The 15,249-nt window shown below is 40.6% G+C and overlaps 1 protein-coding gene across 1 annotated transcript in view; it reads left to right on the top strand.

Moving 5' to 3' along the window:
- mtrex (Mtr4 exosome RNA helicase) overlaps positions 1–15,249 on the top strand; it is an 83,014-nt gene that overhangs the window by 45,909 nt on the left and 21,856 nt on the right. Inside the window, exons 17-19 of the mRNA XM_007892173.2 lie at positions 11,839–12,011; positions 13,133–13,201; positions 13,542–13,670. Of these exons, the coding sequence (XP_007890364.2) occupies positions 11,839–12,011; positions 13,133–13,201; positions 13,542–13,670 (371 nt within the window). The remainder of the gene's footprint in view (positions 1–11,838; positions 12,012–13,132; positions 13,202–13,541; positions 13,671–15,249) is intronic.

Raw genomic sequence — 15,249 nt, 5'->3', positions numbered from 1 at the left:
AAGGAAACTTGCCCAAGGTTTCGCCCTGCCTGGAATTGAACTCAGGTCTCTCACTTGCAAAGCGAGTGCTCTAACCACTGAGCTACAGGACTCCACGACTCAAGCTCCACCTAAACTCCCCTTGCACTACTTCTGCCGACTTCACTGCCCTCCTCCTCCCTAAACCTCACCCTTCACATAAACTCACCTACCCACAACCGTAGTCATCCCCTTGGCCTCGTTATCACCCACAGCCTTGACATTTCCGACCTTAGCATAGTGGACCAGGCCATCTCGGACCACTTCCTCATCTCCTTCTCCTCTCACATCCCTCTCCCCTCCACCAAGCCCTCATCCAGCTTCTACCGCCCTTGGAAAAGGCTGCCTCCTGAGACCCTCAAAAAGGCCCTAACATCATCAAACATCCTATCCCTCTGGCCTTCCAGCCGCGGAGATCCTGAAGCAGCCGTCCAGCTGCTCCATGATCGCCTCTCCTCCACCTTCAGCTCCCTCGGCCCCCTGAAATCTAGGACCATCTCCAAACCCACCCGATCTCCCTGGTACAACAACCATCTCCGTTCCCTAAAAATCCAAACCCGGCTGCTCGAGCGCAAATGGCGGAAAACTGGCCTGACAGTCCACCGCCAACTGTGGCTCGAGCATCTCCACAGCTAACGCCATTCTTTGACACGCACAAAACGGCCTTTTACTCCATCATCATCTTGGAGGCTAAACGCAACCCTCAAATCTTTTTTTCTACCACCCACTACCTCGTCCGTGCCCCACCTCAGGCCTCCTCAATCTTATCAAATGCCAAGTGCGAGGAGATCATGGACATCTTTCATCTAAAATACACAACATCCTCCAGGCAGCCTCATCCACCTGCCTCTTGTCACCCATCACCATGCCCTCTCTGTCCCCCTCACCCTCCTCATCATCTGTGTCCTACATTCCTTCCTCCCCATCTCTCCCTCCTCCCTCTCACCCACCATATTATTATTCTTGCATTTGATATAGCGCTTTTCACGTCTTCTAGACGTCTCAAAGCGCTTCACAGAATATATTGTAAAGTGAATTGACGGTATATTTGTGGGCGAAACACGGCAGCCAATTGCACACAGCAGTGTCCCACAAACAGTCGTGGATTGAAAATGAACAATTTTTTTTTTTTTCTTGAGGGATTATTATCAGGCATGTGGAGTGAAGAAACTTGTCCAAGGTTTCGCCCTGACCATAATCAAACCCAGGTTTCTCACTTGCAAGGCGAGTGCTCTAACCACTGAGCTACAGGACTCCTATGTACTAATAGGGACCTCACCAGTCTCCCCAGCTCCACTATTTAAAAAATCCAACTCATTCAGAACTCTGCTGCCCGCATACTTACCCGGACCAAACTCTGTACCCCGATCTCACCAGTTCTGGCCAGGCTCCATTGGCTCCCCATCACCGAACGTATCGACTTCAAGATCCTCACACTTGTGTTCAAATCCCTTCATTCCCTGGCACTTCCCTACCTCTCTGACCTTCTCACACCCCAATCTACCACCCAGCGCCTTCACTTGACTGGCACCAGCCTCCTGCTTGTCCCTCATGCCCTCCGCTCCACTATTGGAGGTCGTGCATTCAGCCACTATGCCCCAAAACTCTGGGACATCCTCCCTCAATCACTCCGCCTTGGCCCTTTTCTCCCCTTCTCCAAGTCCACCTGAAAATCTTCCTTTTCAACTGTACTTATGGTCACTCTCCCAGACTCGGAGTCAGGCTCCACCCTGTTAAGGAGGGCGCTCTATAAGTACAAGTTATTGTTATCTCCATGGAACCCACCACCTCCATGAAACCCACCACCTGCTGCCTCGACCCCCTCCCCAACAACTTGCTGGTCACTCAGCTCCCCCTCCTCTGCCCACTTCTGGCTGAAGTCATTAACCAATCCCTCTCCTCCGGATCAGTCCCTGCCTCCCTCAAAACTGCTGTCATTATCCCCCTCCTCAAAAAACCTTCCTAGATCCCTCAAACCCCAACCACTACCACCCTTTTTCTAACCTCCCCTTTCTCGCAAAAGTCCCAGGACGTGTTATTGGCAATCAACTCGCGCACACCTCTCCTCCCACTCCCTCTTCGAACCCCTCCAGTCCGGTTTCCGCCCTGCCCACAGTACAGAAACTGCGCTTGTGAAAGTCACAAACGACACCCTCTCTATCTGTGACTAGGGTTCCCTCTGCCTCCTTGTCCTCCTGGACCTCTCTGCCGCATTCAACACAGTCGATCACGCCATCCTCCTCCACCGCCTTTCCATCGTCATCCACCTCTTTCGGACCGCACTTGCCTGGTTCGAGTCCTACCTCACAAACCGCCAGCAGTACATCTGCACAAACGGCTTCTCCTCCTTCTCTCACCCGGTTACCTGCGGGTACCCCAAGGATCCATCCTTGGCCTCCTCCTCTTTCTGATCTACATGCTCCCTCTTGGGTATGTCGTCCCCATCATCGGGTACACTTCCACTTGTACGCGAATGACACCCAACTCTATTTTTCCACCTCTCTTTGCGACCTCCAATCCCCTGATGTTCTGTCAGCCTGACTGTCAGACCTCAGGGGCTGGATGAGCGCAAATTTCCTTCAGCTGAACGTTGACAAGACCGAAGCCATACTCTTTGGCTCTTGTCAACATCTAAAATCTCACGGTTCTCATCTCTTCCACCTACCCGACCTCCCCCTAAAACTCTCCGAACCCTTACGCAATCTAGGCGCCAGCTTCAACCCCCAATTATCCTTCCTCCCCCACATCCGTTTCCTCACCAGCACCGCTTTCTTCTACCTATGATGCATCGCCCGTCTCCGCCAAAACCTCTCTCCGAAAGCCGCTGAAACCCTGGTCCATGCCTTTGTCACTTCTCGGCTGGACTATTTCAAACGCCCTCCTCGCCAGCCTCCCCTCCACTACCATCCATAAAATCCAGATTATTCAAAACTCTGTCGCCCGCATTCTTACCCCCACCAAACTCTGCTCCCCGATCACCCCAGTCCTTGCCAGACTGCACTGGCTGCCTGTCCCAGAGAGGATCGATTTCAAGATCCTCACCCTTGTCTTCAAATCCCTCCACTCCTCCGCACGCCCCTACTTCTCTGACCTCCTCTCTCCTCAAAACAGTGCCCGTTGCCTTCGTTCCTCCAGGTCTGGCCTCCTCCTTGTCTCCCGAGTCCTCCGCTCCACCCTCAGCGGCCGTGCCTTCAGCCACTACCCCCCGAGGCTCTGGAACTCTCTTCCTCACTCCCTTCACCTCGCCCCCTCTCTTCCTATTCTCAGGTCTCTGCTGAAGACCTTTCCTTTCGACTGTGCCTTTGATCACCTTCCTCCCCATCCCCCTGGCTTGGTCCCGGGATCCATTACTGTGAAGCGCTCTGAGATGCCATCCGGCGTAGAAAGCGCTATATAGATCCAAGTTGTTGTTGTTGGATGTGGAAAAAGATCACTTCTGATCGCATCCCAATGTATGCAAGGATTATTATTTACTATTATTATAGTATTGCTTGTGATTTTAACTAAAAACACACAGGTTATAGAGACAACATGGTGGTTAATGGAACTGTATTTATAATACCAGCATATCTTCAGAATCAAATCTTGAACCTTAATTGATTCACTAAATTAAGCTATAAACATAAATATTAGCATTAATATGTCTCTAAGAGGGTTATCTTTAGAAAATATTTAGCTATCATCCTCTATTAATGTTACAAGAACTCAAGATCAGAAGTTAGTAGTTCCTCATCCCCACAGAAAATGTGTGCGCCATAATACAGTACCATGTTGATAGCAATCTTTTTTTAAAGAAGTTAAATAGTATGTTATGTGCATGATTAAATAGACTGAAGTAAGGAAGTCCTGATTGAATATTATTGAATATAGTGGTTTCCAGCAGAAAAATAATCTCATCCGTGAAAGTAAGATGGCCAGAAACATGACTGAATTCTCAATTATCTTTGCAATTGAGGAGAAATTTTGCAGAGCTTTCTTTTGAGAGGTTAAATAAATTGGGCAGAGTCCACAATAGGGCAAATTGTACATTATTTCTGGAAGGAACTGAGTGACCTTTTCTCATTTAATGTTTGCTGACATTCTTTCTGCATTATCCCAACATTATGCCCAACACCATCTGTTTTTATGACCTTTCGAGCAAGATTATGAATTCCGGCCAAAAAATGAGTAGCTTTGTGCTGAGTACAATTCCATAGTGCGGGTCAGGTGCAAAGCAAATATGCCTGGTATTCCAGCGCAATAAAGCCCACCAGACATGATCATTAATTTGTTTACTATTTTCTATACCGGCTTTCCTTCTGACTTTTGGGGATGAGAATTAAACAGTTCTGTGTTTTGGACTTCTGGCTGCTAAGAGCCAAATGGATATTAATAATAATAATCCTTGCATTTGATATAGCGCTTTTCACGTTGGGAGGACGTCCCAAAGCGCTTCACAGAACACACTGTAAAGTGAATTGACTGTATATTTGTGGGCGAACGCGGCAGCCAATTGCGCACAGCAATGTCCCACAAACAGTCGTAGATTGAAAATGACAAATTTATTTTTTTTTTGTTTTGGAGGGATCATTATTAGGCTCTGTGTGGAGTAAGGAAACTTGCCCAAGGTTTCGCCCTGCCGGGAATTGAACTCCGGTCCGGATTCATTTAATTTGGAACTGTTAAAACTGTAGATGCGAGAAGATGTTAAACTCACCTGTCAGGCTTAATTCAAAGGCTAGGATGTTGACACGATGCCAGTCAATATCTTTCTTCATTCTTAGAATGTTCTTATCAGTCAATTAAGATTCAATTCTCAAATTACCCCTTAAAAAGTTTCTTGGGTGGGACAATGCTACATTCACTTTGTGGTTGTTTTTGGACCTTGCTGTGTGCAATATGGCTTGCCATAGTGATCTGCAAAAAACAGCCATTGCAAAAAAATACTGGAAAGCACTTTGAGATGTTCAAAGTCTATAATTATAAAGTCTATGAAAAAAAGTACTTGCTTTCTGTTTGGATGTTTGGAACTTTCAAAGGTCATTTTTAAAATGTTATTAAAGAGACTCTATTTTTGTTAATAATGTTACAAAAGAGCCATATCATTTTGCATTAAATCTGAGCACATGTACAGAATTCTAATAAGTCCGACCAATGCAATAAGCCGAAGGTATGGGTTTCCTGGCCTACATCGATCCATTGTTGAAATGCAGTGCAAAAGTTCAAATCCATAGTTTCATCTCCATGAAAATTTTTGGAACATGAATGTTCTGGTATATTAAACTTGTAACAAATTGGGTTAAAATGACATTTTCTGTATTACCAACGATATGTAGAAAGAGAGAGTTTCTAACCAAATTGATTTCATGCTAACTTCAATAACAGCATTGAGCAATTTTTTTTGAAGTTGCACTGTGCTTTGCAGCCTCAGGTCTGCCTGGAGTTAATACCTGAGTACTGAGAACTATATGACCTCTTGCTCCAAGTCAGACTAGAAATTAAGTTTTTTTTACCAAAAATTAATTTTCTTAAGTTTCTCCAAATTAACAATTTGCTGTAATATCTAAAGGCACCTCAGTCTTTTATAGAAGGAATTAATGAGAAAAACAATGCCTGAGGTTTATATTCCATTACTCAAATGAAATAAATTGAACATTCACTGACATTTCTACTCAATATAAAGATTCTCTCACCTAGACAATACCAAAATACATAAAAATCACCCACCTTGAAGGGAATAACATTTTCATTATTATTCTCTCAGCCTTTCCCAACCCCATTCAGTGGTGTTCATACAAGCGAACATTAAAAAGTATATTTTAAGAATTGCCTGGAGTCAGTTACCTGATTTAGGAAAATCTGTACTGGTTGAGTTGTACATTTCCATATGAATGTACAAGACCGGAAAAGACTATTACAATGTAGTTAACATGTCTCAAAATAGTTTTTTTTTTAAAAATCGACTCTACTCATTTATTCCTCGATCAATTTCTTTGTCAAGTAGCTATCTAATTTCCTTTTGAGTTTGACAATTAAGTCTAGGATACTGTCCAATATTTTGCCTGCAACACACTCCACGTTCTAAGGTTTACCATGTTATATTTTTGCTCCTTCTTTGCAAATTGCCATTGCATTTCCATGTTCTTCAATTCATAGGCACTACTGTTTCCAATGAGTTGCTAGATTTTCCTGCCAGAATATGACTAATTTCATTGACCATTTCTTTTGAGTACCTTTGTGTTCATTCCTTGCCCTTATTTAAAGCTTGTCGGTTACCTCTTTATTCAACATATCTTATATTCTTCGAATATTCTACTTACAAGAACTCAGATTCTTTTGGATTTAAGCATTGTACAAGTACAAATGGGTTTTTTCATGATTTGTTTACATTTTTTGGTGTTTGTCTTGTTGTTTATCAAAGTAAAACATGCATCACTTGCATATTGTATGCCTCAGTTTTAGCTCCAAAAACTGGAGACCATCTCATGAGGTTGTAAAGAACAGAACATTGTATTTGTATAGCTCATTTCATGCAAGATAATATCTCAAGAGTACTCTACAGAGATGTGGTCGGAAGAGAAGTGGGGCAGAGGAATGTAGTAAGATCAGAGAGATAGGGAGGTTTTAGGTTGTGAACGGATTTATAGGTGCGGATCTTGAAATTGATCTGCTGGAAGCCAGTGGAGCCCAGTGAAGACTGGGGTGATTGGTTTGCAGAATTTGATGTGGATGAACAAATTGCATTTGTATAGCACCTCTCAAGCAGGATAGTGTCCCAGAGTGGTGAAGATGCGGATGGGGAGATTTGGATAATTTGGAGTTTATGGATGGTGCAGCAAGTGAGGAGTGCATTTGAAAAATCCAGACGAGCAGTAACAAAGGCATGAATAAGGGGTTTTGGTTGCATATGGTGTGAGATTGGGGCTGAGGTGGGTGATGTGGAAGTGAACAAAAGAAGTCTCTGTCAAGGATATGAGGGAGAAAGAAGAGCTAAGGATTAAACCATATCCCAGGGCACACTGATTTGATGAATTTGAGAGAGAGAGTCTGAGGGGGTAAGCTGGAAGTGAGGTGTTGGCAGGAGCTAAGGAGGATGGCTTCTGTCTTATCCATATTGAGTTGTAAGATATTGTAGCTCATCCAGCCTTGATGTCTAACAGGTAAATGAACAGAACATTAGTGGAACCATTCTGATGCAACGCGTTATGTTGGAATAATTTTGGGTTACCTTTAACTTCTTGATATGCCAGACTCCAGAGTCCATTTCAACGACTGTGGGATGTCTTCAAGTGGGAAGTTTGAACCGTGTTATTCTGGTGGTTGCATGAATTTAATTTACATCAGTACCGAGGATATATATGGTAAAGTGCCTCCTGGCACACATTTGTCTTCTAAGATCCTTGAACCAAAATCTTGATTATAGGATCAGTGCATCTGCTTTATTGCCTTGAGACTTCTAACCGCCATCATTCAAGCTATTTCTCAGGTGGGATGTACATCACTGGCACGGAGAGGTGTCTTTTGTATGTCAATACAACCACTAACCAGTGTGATTCCCACTTTTTGTGAAGACACATTTATTTATAACCTTCTCATAAATGTCCCAGAAATTAATATAATATTACAGAATTAAGGATCCAATGTGCAAGTCTAAAGTGTTACAGTTTTTATTCATCTACATTCTAGATGGCTATGTACAATTGTTGCAGCGCAGTTCACAGTGAGGTGACGTACTGCACCTATCAAGGATATATATGTTGAATCTATCATTCTGGTAATTGTAAACAGCTTTTAGAAAAGCCAGTAATACCTGATTTTAATTGAGTAATTTATGATGTACATTGACATTCTATTTCTAGCTGCATTTTGGTCTAAGGCAGTGAGTGAGAACAGGCCAAAATTATGTCTCAAATGGAACTCCAGGGAACTGAAACAAAAGTTTGAGGCACAGCAATACCCAGGGAGCATGAAGTCATCATTAAAGACCAATTCCAAAATATGAACAAGTCCTCATGTTACAGTTGATTTCTGATGCTCTGAATGGAGATGGAATTGATTCAAAGCGTTTCTAGACTTCTGGAAAACATTAAGGAGTTTGTAAATGACTGTCGAAACATGAGTCTATCAACAAACACAGGGCATTTCCCCATACCTTCAACCTACAACTCAATAAATTAGCCCATTTGAGTAGATTTTAAGCAAAACTCAATTAATACAAGATTGTAAAATATTATCATTATGTAGTATTTCCTTAAATGTCTCTCTTGATTCATTTTTGTGGTCTGGCACAGACTAAGAGACCCAAGGTCGTTTCCCTGTTCTGTGTTGAGCTGGTTGATTTTCTGTAAAGTGGAGTGTCTGTGTATTTGTAAGCAAATGCGGCAGCCATTTTGCGCACAGCATTGCCCCATAAATAGCCATGAGGTGAATGACCAATTTGTGTATCTGGAGAATTGTTCGCCTTGACACCAAGAGAAATTCCTTTGTCTTTTCTAATAATGTTGTGCACTCTGTCTGACAGCCTTCCTGCTGCCTGTTCATCTAGGACCATCCTACATGTTAGGGTTTGGTTTGCAGGGTTAACCAGAGCTGAGATTGCAAAATGCCTGCTCCCTGTGGATACATTGTCTATCCAACTCCTGTTGATGAGCCAGGATGGCTGATTTATTGTCAACGGGACCTTTAGAGGTAGAGAAACTAAATGGCCAAAATCGCCACAGAAACGTAACTCAATTTTGATGTTCCATTGGCAAGCAGGTCACATTGGAACCAACTCAGTGGGAGGGAACATAAGCCAGGATAACAAGAAGGAAACTATCTTTTTCTTTGACTTGGGAGGGGGGGAAGAGACGCTTAACATTCACCTGAATAACAAAGCATAAATTAATTAGTAAATCAAAAAAACTGTAAATTTAGAAAAAAACTTTTAATATTGAATAGTATTATGTAAGCAAACTCTGGAAATTCTGTGCTAACAACATTCCACAAACACCTGAAGGAGTATTCAATTAATTAATTTGAATATGTTGTACTTAATTTCGATGAGAGTGGAATATTGGCTAGGATGTTTTACATTTATAGGGAAGTAAAAGGACCCACTTTACAGGTTTGTGCACAAGGAAGGTTTTTACACACTCTTGTTTTTTTCCCCCCTCTCACTCCCTTGTATCTATCAAAATAATTATTGAGTTTCTGAGCAACTTGTCTCTTTAGTCTGTCATTTTCCTTCCCAGTATGGCCCCCTAGTAAATAATTCCTGCTTTATGAAAACATTTCATTATTCGACAAAAATAATGTGGAAGAGATATGTAGGGCTGTTAGCTCTAATGGAGAGATACTCCAGCATGGTCCTCTGCCTTCAGGTGAGTAGAAGCAGAGGGAGGAGCAAATGATATACCTTGATTCTTTCAAAAGGGAATTTGATGTATATTTGAAAAGAAAAATAATTGCAAGGCTGTGGGGAAAGAGCAGTTGAGTGGGACTAATTGGATAGCTCTTTCAAAGAGCCGGCACAGGCACGATGGGCTGAAAGGCCTCCTTCTATGCTGTATGATTCTTATTCAACTTATAATATCTTCAGTCTTGCATTTTTAACAATAAAGTCATTCAATCTTCTCTGTGGTCACATCAGTTGATGTTTCTGACTTTGCTTATTAGAGTCCCAATGCAAATTCTCTTGTGTTTCTGTGTGGTCAGTAACCATTCAAGTCTGACTTGTGAAAAGTTTGCCCTAGTTATAGATGTCACCCAGACGACAAGATGTATTCAGAATCCCTTGATTGTATTACTCCCTGGTATCACACGCAAACTCATCGATCATATGTAGTGGACTTGCACATTTCCTGTAATTAACTACTTCATTTGTTTTCTGCGTAGCTATGTTACAGACTTTCAGTTAACTAACTTTCTGTAAGTGACCTATTGCACTACTGTCAGCTCTTACATTACGGCAGAAATCAACAAGGGATTTGAACAGTTTTATGAAATGTTTTGCAAAAGTGCAAGTGCAGTTATAATTTCCTGTCATCTTTTTCTGTGAACTGTTACCATCAATCATGAAAGTGAGGGTGCTCTTCCCCCTACCTCCCCCACCACAGCCCCAGCAGGAGAAACTCACAACAGTGGAAATAAAAGGCAATGACAAGAATATCTTGAGCTTTCATAGATAAGCAGAGTGAAAAAAGATTTATATTCTTGACATAAGCCTTTTTTCAAATACTTTAATAACAAAATCAAAGAGTGATTTCAAAACTGAGGTTTTATTAGATTATAAATTGTTCCATTTCATGATGTATTCTGAATCTTGATCAGGTTATATAGTTATTCCTAGTGCATAGTTACTATTTCTTTGCTGTTTGATAGCACATTTCCAAAATATATGTAAAGCTTAAAACGTTAACTTTTAATTCAGGGATGTTGACTGGATATTATTTTTGCCAAAATGCACCCCATTTTAAAAGATTCTATCGCAGAATATTTCTTTTCCATTGAAACAAAATTGTATAGTGCCATAAAAGTATGTTATATTTTCTGCTTAGATTTAAACTAGTGTTTAACTTCTGATGCAAAGTTTTTCTTGAGCTCATTCAATAAATTGTCAAGACTGTAGAGCTCACGTTAATCAGTTTTGGTGCCTAAGGGAGTTTAAGATTGGTTCACAGTATTCAGCAGCCACCAAAAGTATATTTTGCTGTGACAACACATCTGTTTTATTGTGTAGACCAGCTATACAATACAATTTACATAGGGCCATTCACTTCAGGAGGACACCTGAAAAGTCTCTACACAGCTGGTTAGACAACCAAGCCAGGGAATGGGGAGGAGCTGCAGAGGGTGTGGGGAGAGAGAAAGATGATGGAAAGTATGATCAAGGTGGGCTTGAAAAATAAGGCGGGAGGGGGCAAGTTGGCGGGACTCCCAAGATAAGAGTTCCAGAGGGCAGGGCAGAATGTCTAAAGGCTCCTCTATGGTGAGGAAGATCAAGCAGGGGCATATGGCCAGAATTTGCTGAGCAGAGGGAACGACGGCTTGATAGGGATGCAAATGGGCAAAAAGCTCGAAAGCACTAAGAAGGGAGTAGAAGCTCTAAGAGCTTTGTCTTGTAAGGTTAAGGATAAGACCACATCTCCAAGTCTGCCTGACTTTTGAGGACCTGCAGGTATCTGGCAGTGACATTTGGACATTCAGGTATTTGCTAATGTCAGTTACTGCTCAGAAGCCTGTCCTGGAATGGATTCTTATCGTTACCTAGAATTGATGATTGTGACTGCTATAATGCCTATGTGAAACTGAATACTTCATTAGTTGTAACAAAAACAGAAGTCGCTGGGAACACTCAGGAGGTCAGGCAGCATCTATAGAGAAAGGAAAGTGAGTCAATGTTTTGGGTCCACGACCCTTTGTCAGAACTCAAACTTCATTAGTTGTGCAGTGTTAGTGCATTATCCTTCCTTCTCTGACTTTGAATCCAATTCAAACATTGTCCTTTTCTCTTTGCCATCTACAAGGGTCGTCCATGAATGAGATTGGGGAAGTCTCAATTTAGTACTTAGCGAGTGAAGTGCATCATCAGGATCAGTATGAATTGCAACTCTCACTCAGGACTTATGCAAGATGCATTGTATGAATGTGAAAAGGGTCACAAGAGAGTGTAGTGGGAGTTCTCATGAGAAATGAGGTTTATTGTGTTCCTACGCTTGTTATTGGCAACCAAGTCAATTGCCTTTTTTTGCACATTTTGAAGCTATTAAATGTATTGTTGCAGAATTAGTTTATGTAAGATGAGAGCAATACATCTGAAGAGTGCTGTTAACTTACATCAATTAATGATCTATTTTATAGGAGTCAAGAAATTGGAAGGGCAGTACAATGACATTGAAATCCCCAATGAAGAAAGTGTAGTTACTTACTACAAAATACGACAGCAGTTGGCTAAGCTGGGCAAAGAAATTGAGGAGTATGTACGCAAGCCGAAATATTGCCTACCATTTCTTCAGCCTGGAAGACTAGTTAAGGTATATTTTCATTTAATTGTTATTTTTTCTAACCTTAGCTGTAATTGCATTTCTATTGTTTTGAATTTCAGTAAGTGAATCTTTGATCCAAACCTAAATTGGTCACTTCAATCCATGACTGTTTGTGGGACACCGCTGTGCGCAATTAGCTGCCGAGTTTTGCTCATAAATATACAGTCAATTCACTTTACAATATATTCTGTGAAGCACCTTGAGACGTCTAGAAGACATGAAAAAGCTCTATATCAAATGCAAGGATTATATTTATTATAATATGAAGCACATCACATTTGTAAGTTAAAAGATGAAGGCATTTAAATGCACAGTTTGCTCTCCTGTTGCTTTAAAATATTTGGAAATCCACAAATAAATATGACATGCAAAAATATGGAAAACAGAGCCATTGCAATAATATTTGTTGGGTGTATTGATGACTCAGTGTGGTAAGCTTGCTGCTTTTTAACTGATTTACGTAATTTTTTATAATAATAATCCTTGCATTGATATAGTGCCTTCTCATTTTGCTGAGACGTCATGGAATATACTGTAAAGTCAATTAACTGTACATTTTATGGGCGAAACATTTTATATTTTCTTAGCGTGATTCGTGGTAGAATTTTAGTGACTGTCCAAACACTTTTCTAGTTTTCTTCGGTTCCCATTATTTTACCCTATGCCGCTTCATTTCATTGCATCTCCTCTCCAATAGGCCTTTAGTTCAACCTAGGTAGATCTACCTCAAAGTTTTGGGTGAATGTAATAAATATAGTTTAGTCAGCCTACCAGGAATTTTGCTTAAGAGATGTGGAAAGCCTTCCTCCACAATAACCAAGCCAAATCTGAAAAGTGCAGTCTTGTTTAAATGTGACATTGTGTGCCCAACCTCTAACCACCATGAGAAAGTTCTTTTTTTGCCAGTGAAATTTCCTGAGAACCCTTCCAAGCTTGGAAATTTGACAGAGGTTATATTTTTTCAACTCTTTTTGTGCATTGTCAGTGCTATAATGCATTTGGTACATAGTTTGTTTTGTATCAAAATATGAATGAATAGGTAAAGAATTTGCTGAGTGTTTTGCATGTGTACGTTAATAGAACAGCAATGAATATTTCTTGTCTTTCAGGTGAAAAATGAAGATGATGACTTTGGCTGGGGAGTTGTCATAAATTTCACAAAGAAACCTAGTGCAAAGGTAAACCGTGTGGGTCAATAAAGTACAAAGTAAATCAATTCTGATTTATGAGAAAGTGAAAATACTGGTAATTAGAATACTTGTCTAAAGTTTATCCTGCTTCACAAATGTGCAATAATGAGTAAATTAACACTACTTCAAGTTCGATTTAGTGGTGATGGGTTTCTGTAAAAGCCCATTGAAGACCATAATATGGCCACAGAAAAATTATTTTTACATATCATTTTGTTTGTGTTTTGATTTATTTTGGGGTCCTAAAAACATTGTGTGTGTGTAAGTAACATGACTTGAAATCATGTGATTTGAGGCAGTAACTTTTGTTATATTCTCTCATTCACAGTCAAATACTGGAGACTTGGATCAAATTTATGTGGTTGAAGCTTTGTTACATTGTAGTAAAGAGAGCCTGAAACTTGCTGCATCTGAGGCAGCAAAACCAACAAAACAAGGAGAAAAGGGAGAGATGCAGGTTGGTTGGATTGGCATTCATTTTATTATAGTTGAAGACGGATTATAGTAACAAATTTTCATTCACCAGTCAATTCACTTTACATAGTCTATTCTGTGAAGCGCTTTGAGACATCTAGAAGACGTGAAAAGCGTTATACAAAAATGCAAGGATTATTAAATGATAGATAAGAATTACTTCTCCACTCTTCCTATGGTCCCTCTCGACATAATGGGATATTCATCTTGCAAGGTGAGTAATGCTATTCGAATTTTATTTGTGCTGTGGTGCCAACCACAGCAGCCTAAGTCAATAATTAACTGTTGGTACCATCATTCCAGGAGTTAGCTCTAGAGCGCAGTGAAGCTTGATCTATCTCCACAAAGCTCGCCAAATGTTGGAAATATTTATAAAAGACCTGTTTATGGAATAATATCTGAAATGGCACTTTGTAATTTATTCTTATTGAGGAATATAAATGTGCGGATTTATCACCCAAAGCCAACTCTTCACGTATTTGAGCTGATCAGAATAGATGTGTGTCAGTTGGTGTCAGGGTCAAAGGTATTGTACTAGAAAATGCCAGTGGCTACTCTGAAGTCCACTTACTATGTAAGTGTGTGAAAGATGGCAGAATTCCTGACAGACCATCAGTGTTCTGTCAGCATGTGAAGCAGTAGACACAATAGATTTAAATGTTAGATTATCTTTACGATTGTCAAGGAAAATAAATAGGACAGAGTTACCCTGGAACATATTCCACTTTGTTAATTTCCTCTGCTTTGAAGATTTCCTGAGTAATAGAAACAAGACGTTTGCCCTATGGATCATTGGAGCAGAGCATTTATTTTGGCAAACAGAATTGTTCTGAGAGTCACCAAGCAAAAGACATATGGTCTTAACTTTTTTTAGAACATATGCTGCAGTGCAAAGCACAGCTTTTCCGAGTTGTTGTGTCCTTTGTGTACTTTTAATGGATGATGAGATTTGATGCTTGTGTATAATTATACATTAACAAGCTGTCTGAAACAGGGCTTTATATTTTGTTCCTTGTGACTCTCATAAACCATTTTCATAGATTCTTTTATGAATATTGCAGGTGGCTCCCTTTGAGGCCTTTCATTCTTGCATATAAGTTGATTCGATAAATATCATTGATTTATTCACAGTATGTGTTTATCAGATGATTCCTTTTTTCATGGAATTCTTTGATTTAGGAGGAAAGTTTTGAGAAATAGAAATCACAAGGTTCAAAACGGTCCTGTGTGAATAGATGTGCCTTTTTCTCCATTATACTCTTCTAACGGAGGCCCTCGTTGTCAGGGTATGTGTTCTGATTAAAGGAATTTGAGTGGCTGGTCGAGAATGTGTGATTACCTTACTTGTGCCTATTGTTCACAGGAATCTCTTCCCCCATATGTTAGTAAATATTGATGTCGTTTATTATCATGGGATAAAATAAATTCTGTCGTATCCTAACCTATAATATTTGACATCCATCTATTTTTGAATGTCTGAAACTCCTATGCCTTTCAGTGAACCAATTCTACTGCACAATTTTAATCTCTGGCACTTTTGTATTTGGTTTGAGAAATGGGCC

The sequence above is a fragment of the Callorhinchus milii genome, unplaced genomic scaffold, assembly GCF_018977255.1.
Source record: "Callorhinchus milii isolate IMCB2004 unplaced genomic scaffold, IMCB_Cmil_1.0 Scaffold1, whole genome shotgun sequence".
Classification (NCBI taxonomy): domain Eukaryota; kingdom Metazoa; phylum Chordata; class Chondrichthyes; order Chimaeriformes; family Callorhinchidae; genus Callorhinchus; species Callorhinchus milii.
The sequence above is the reverse complement of the archived record's forward strand: the minus strand, read 5'-3'. Positions and strand labels throughout refer to the sequence as shown.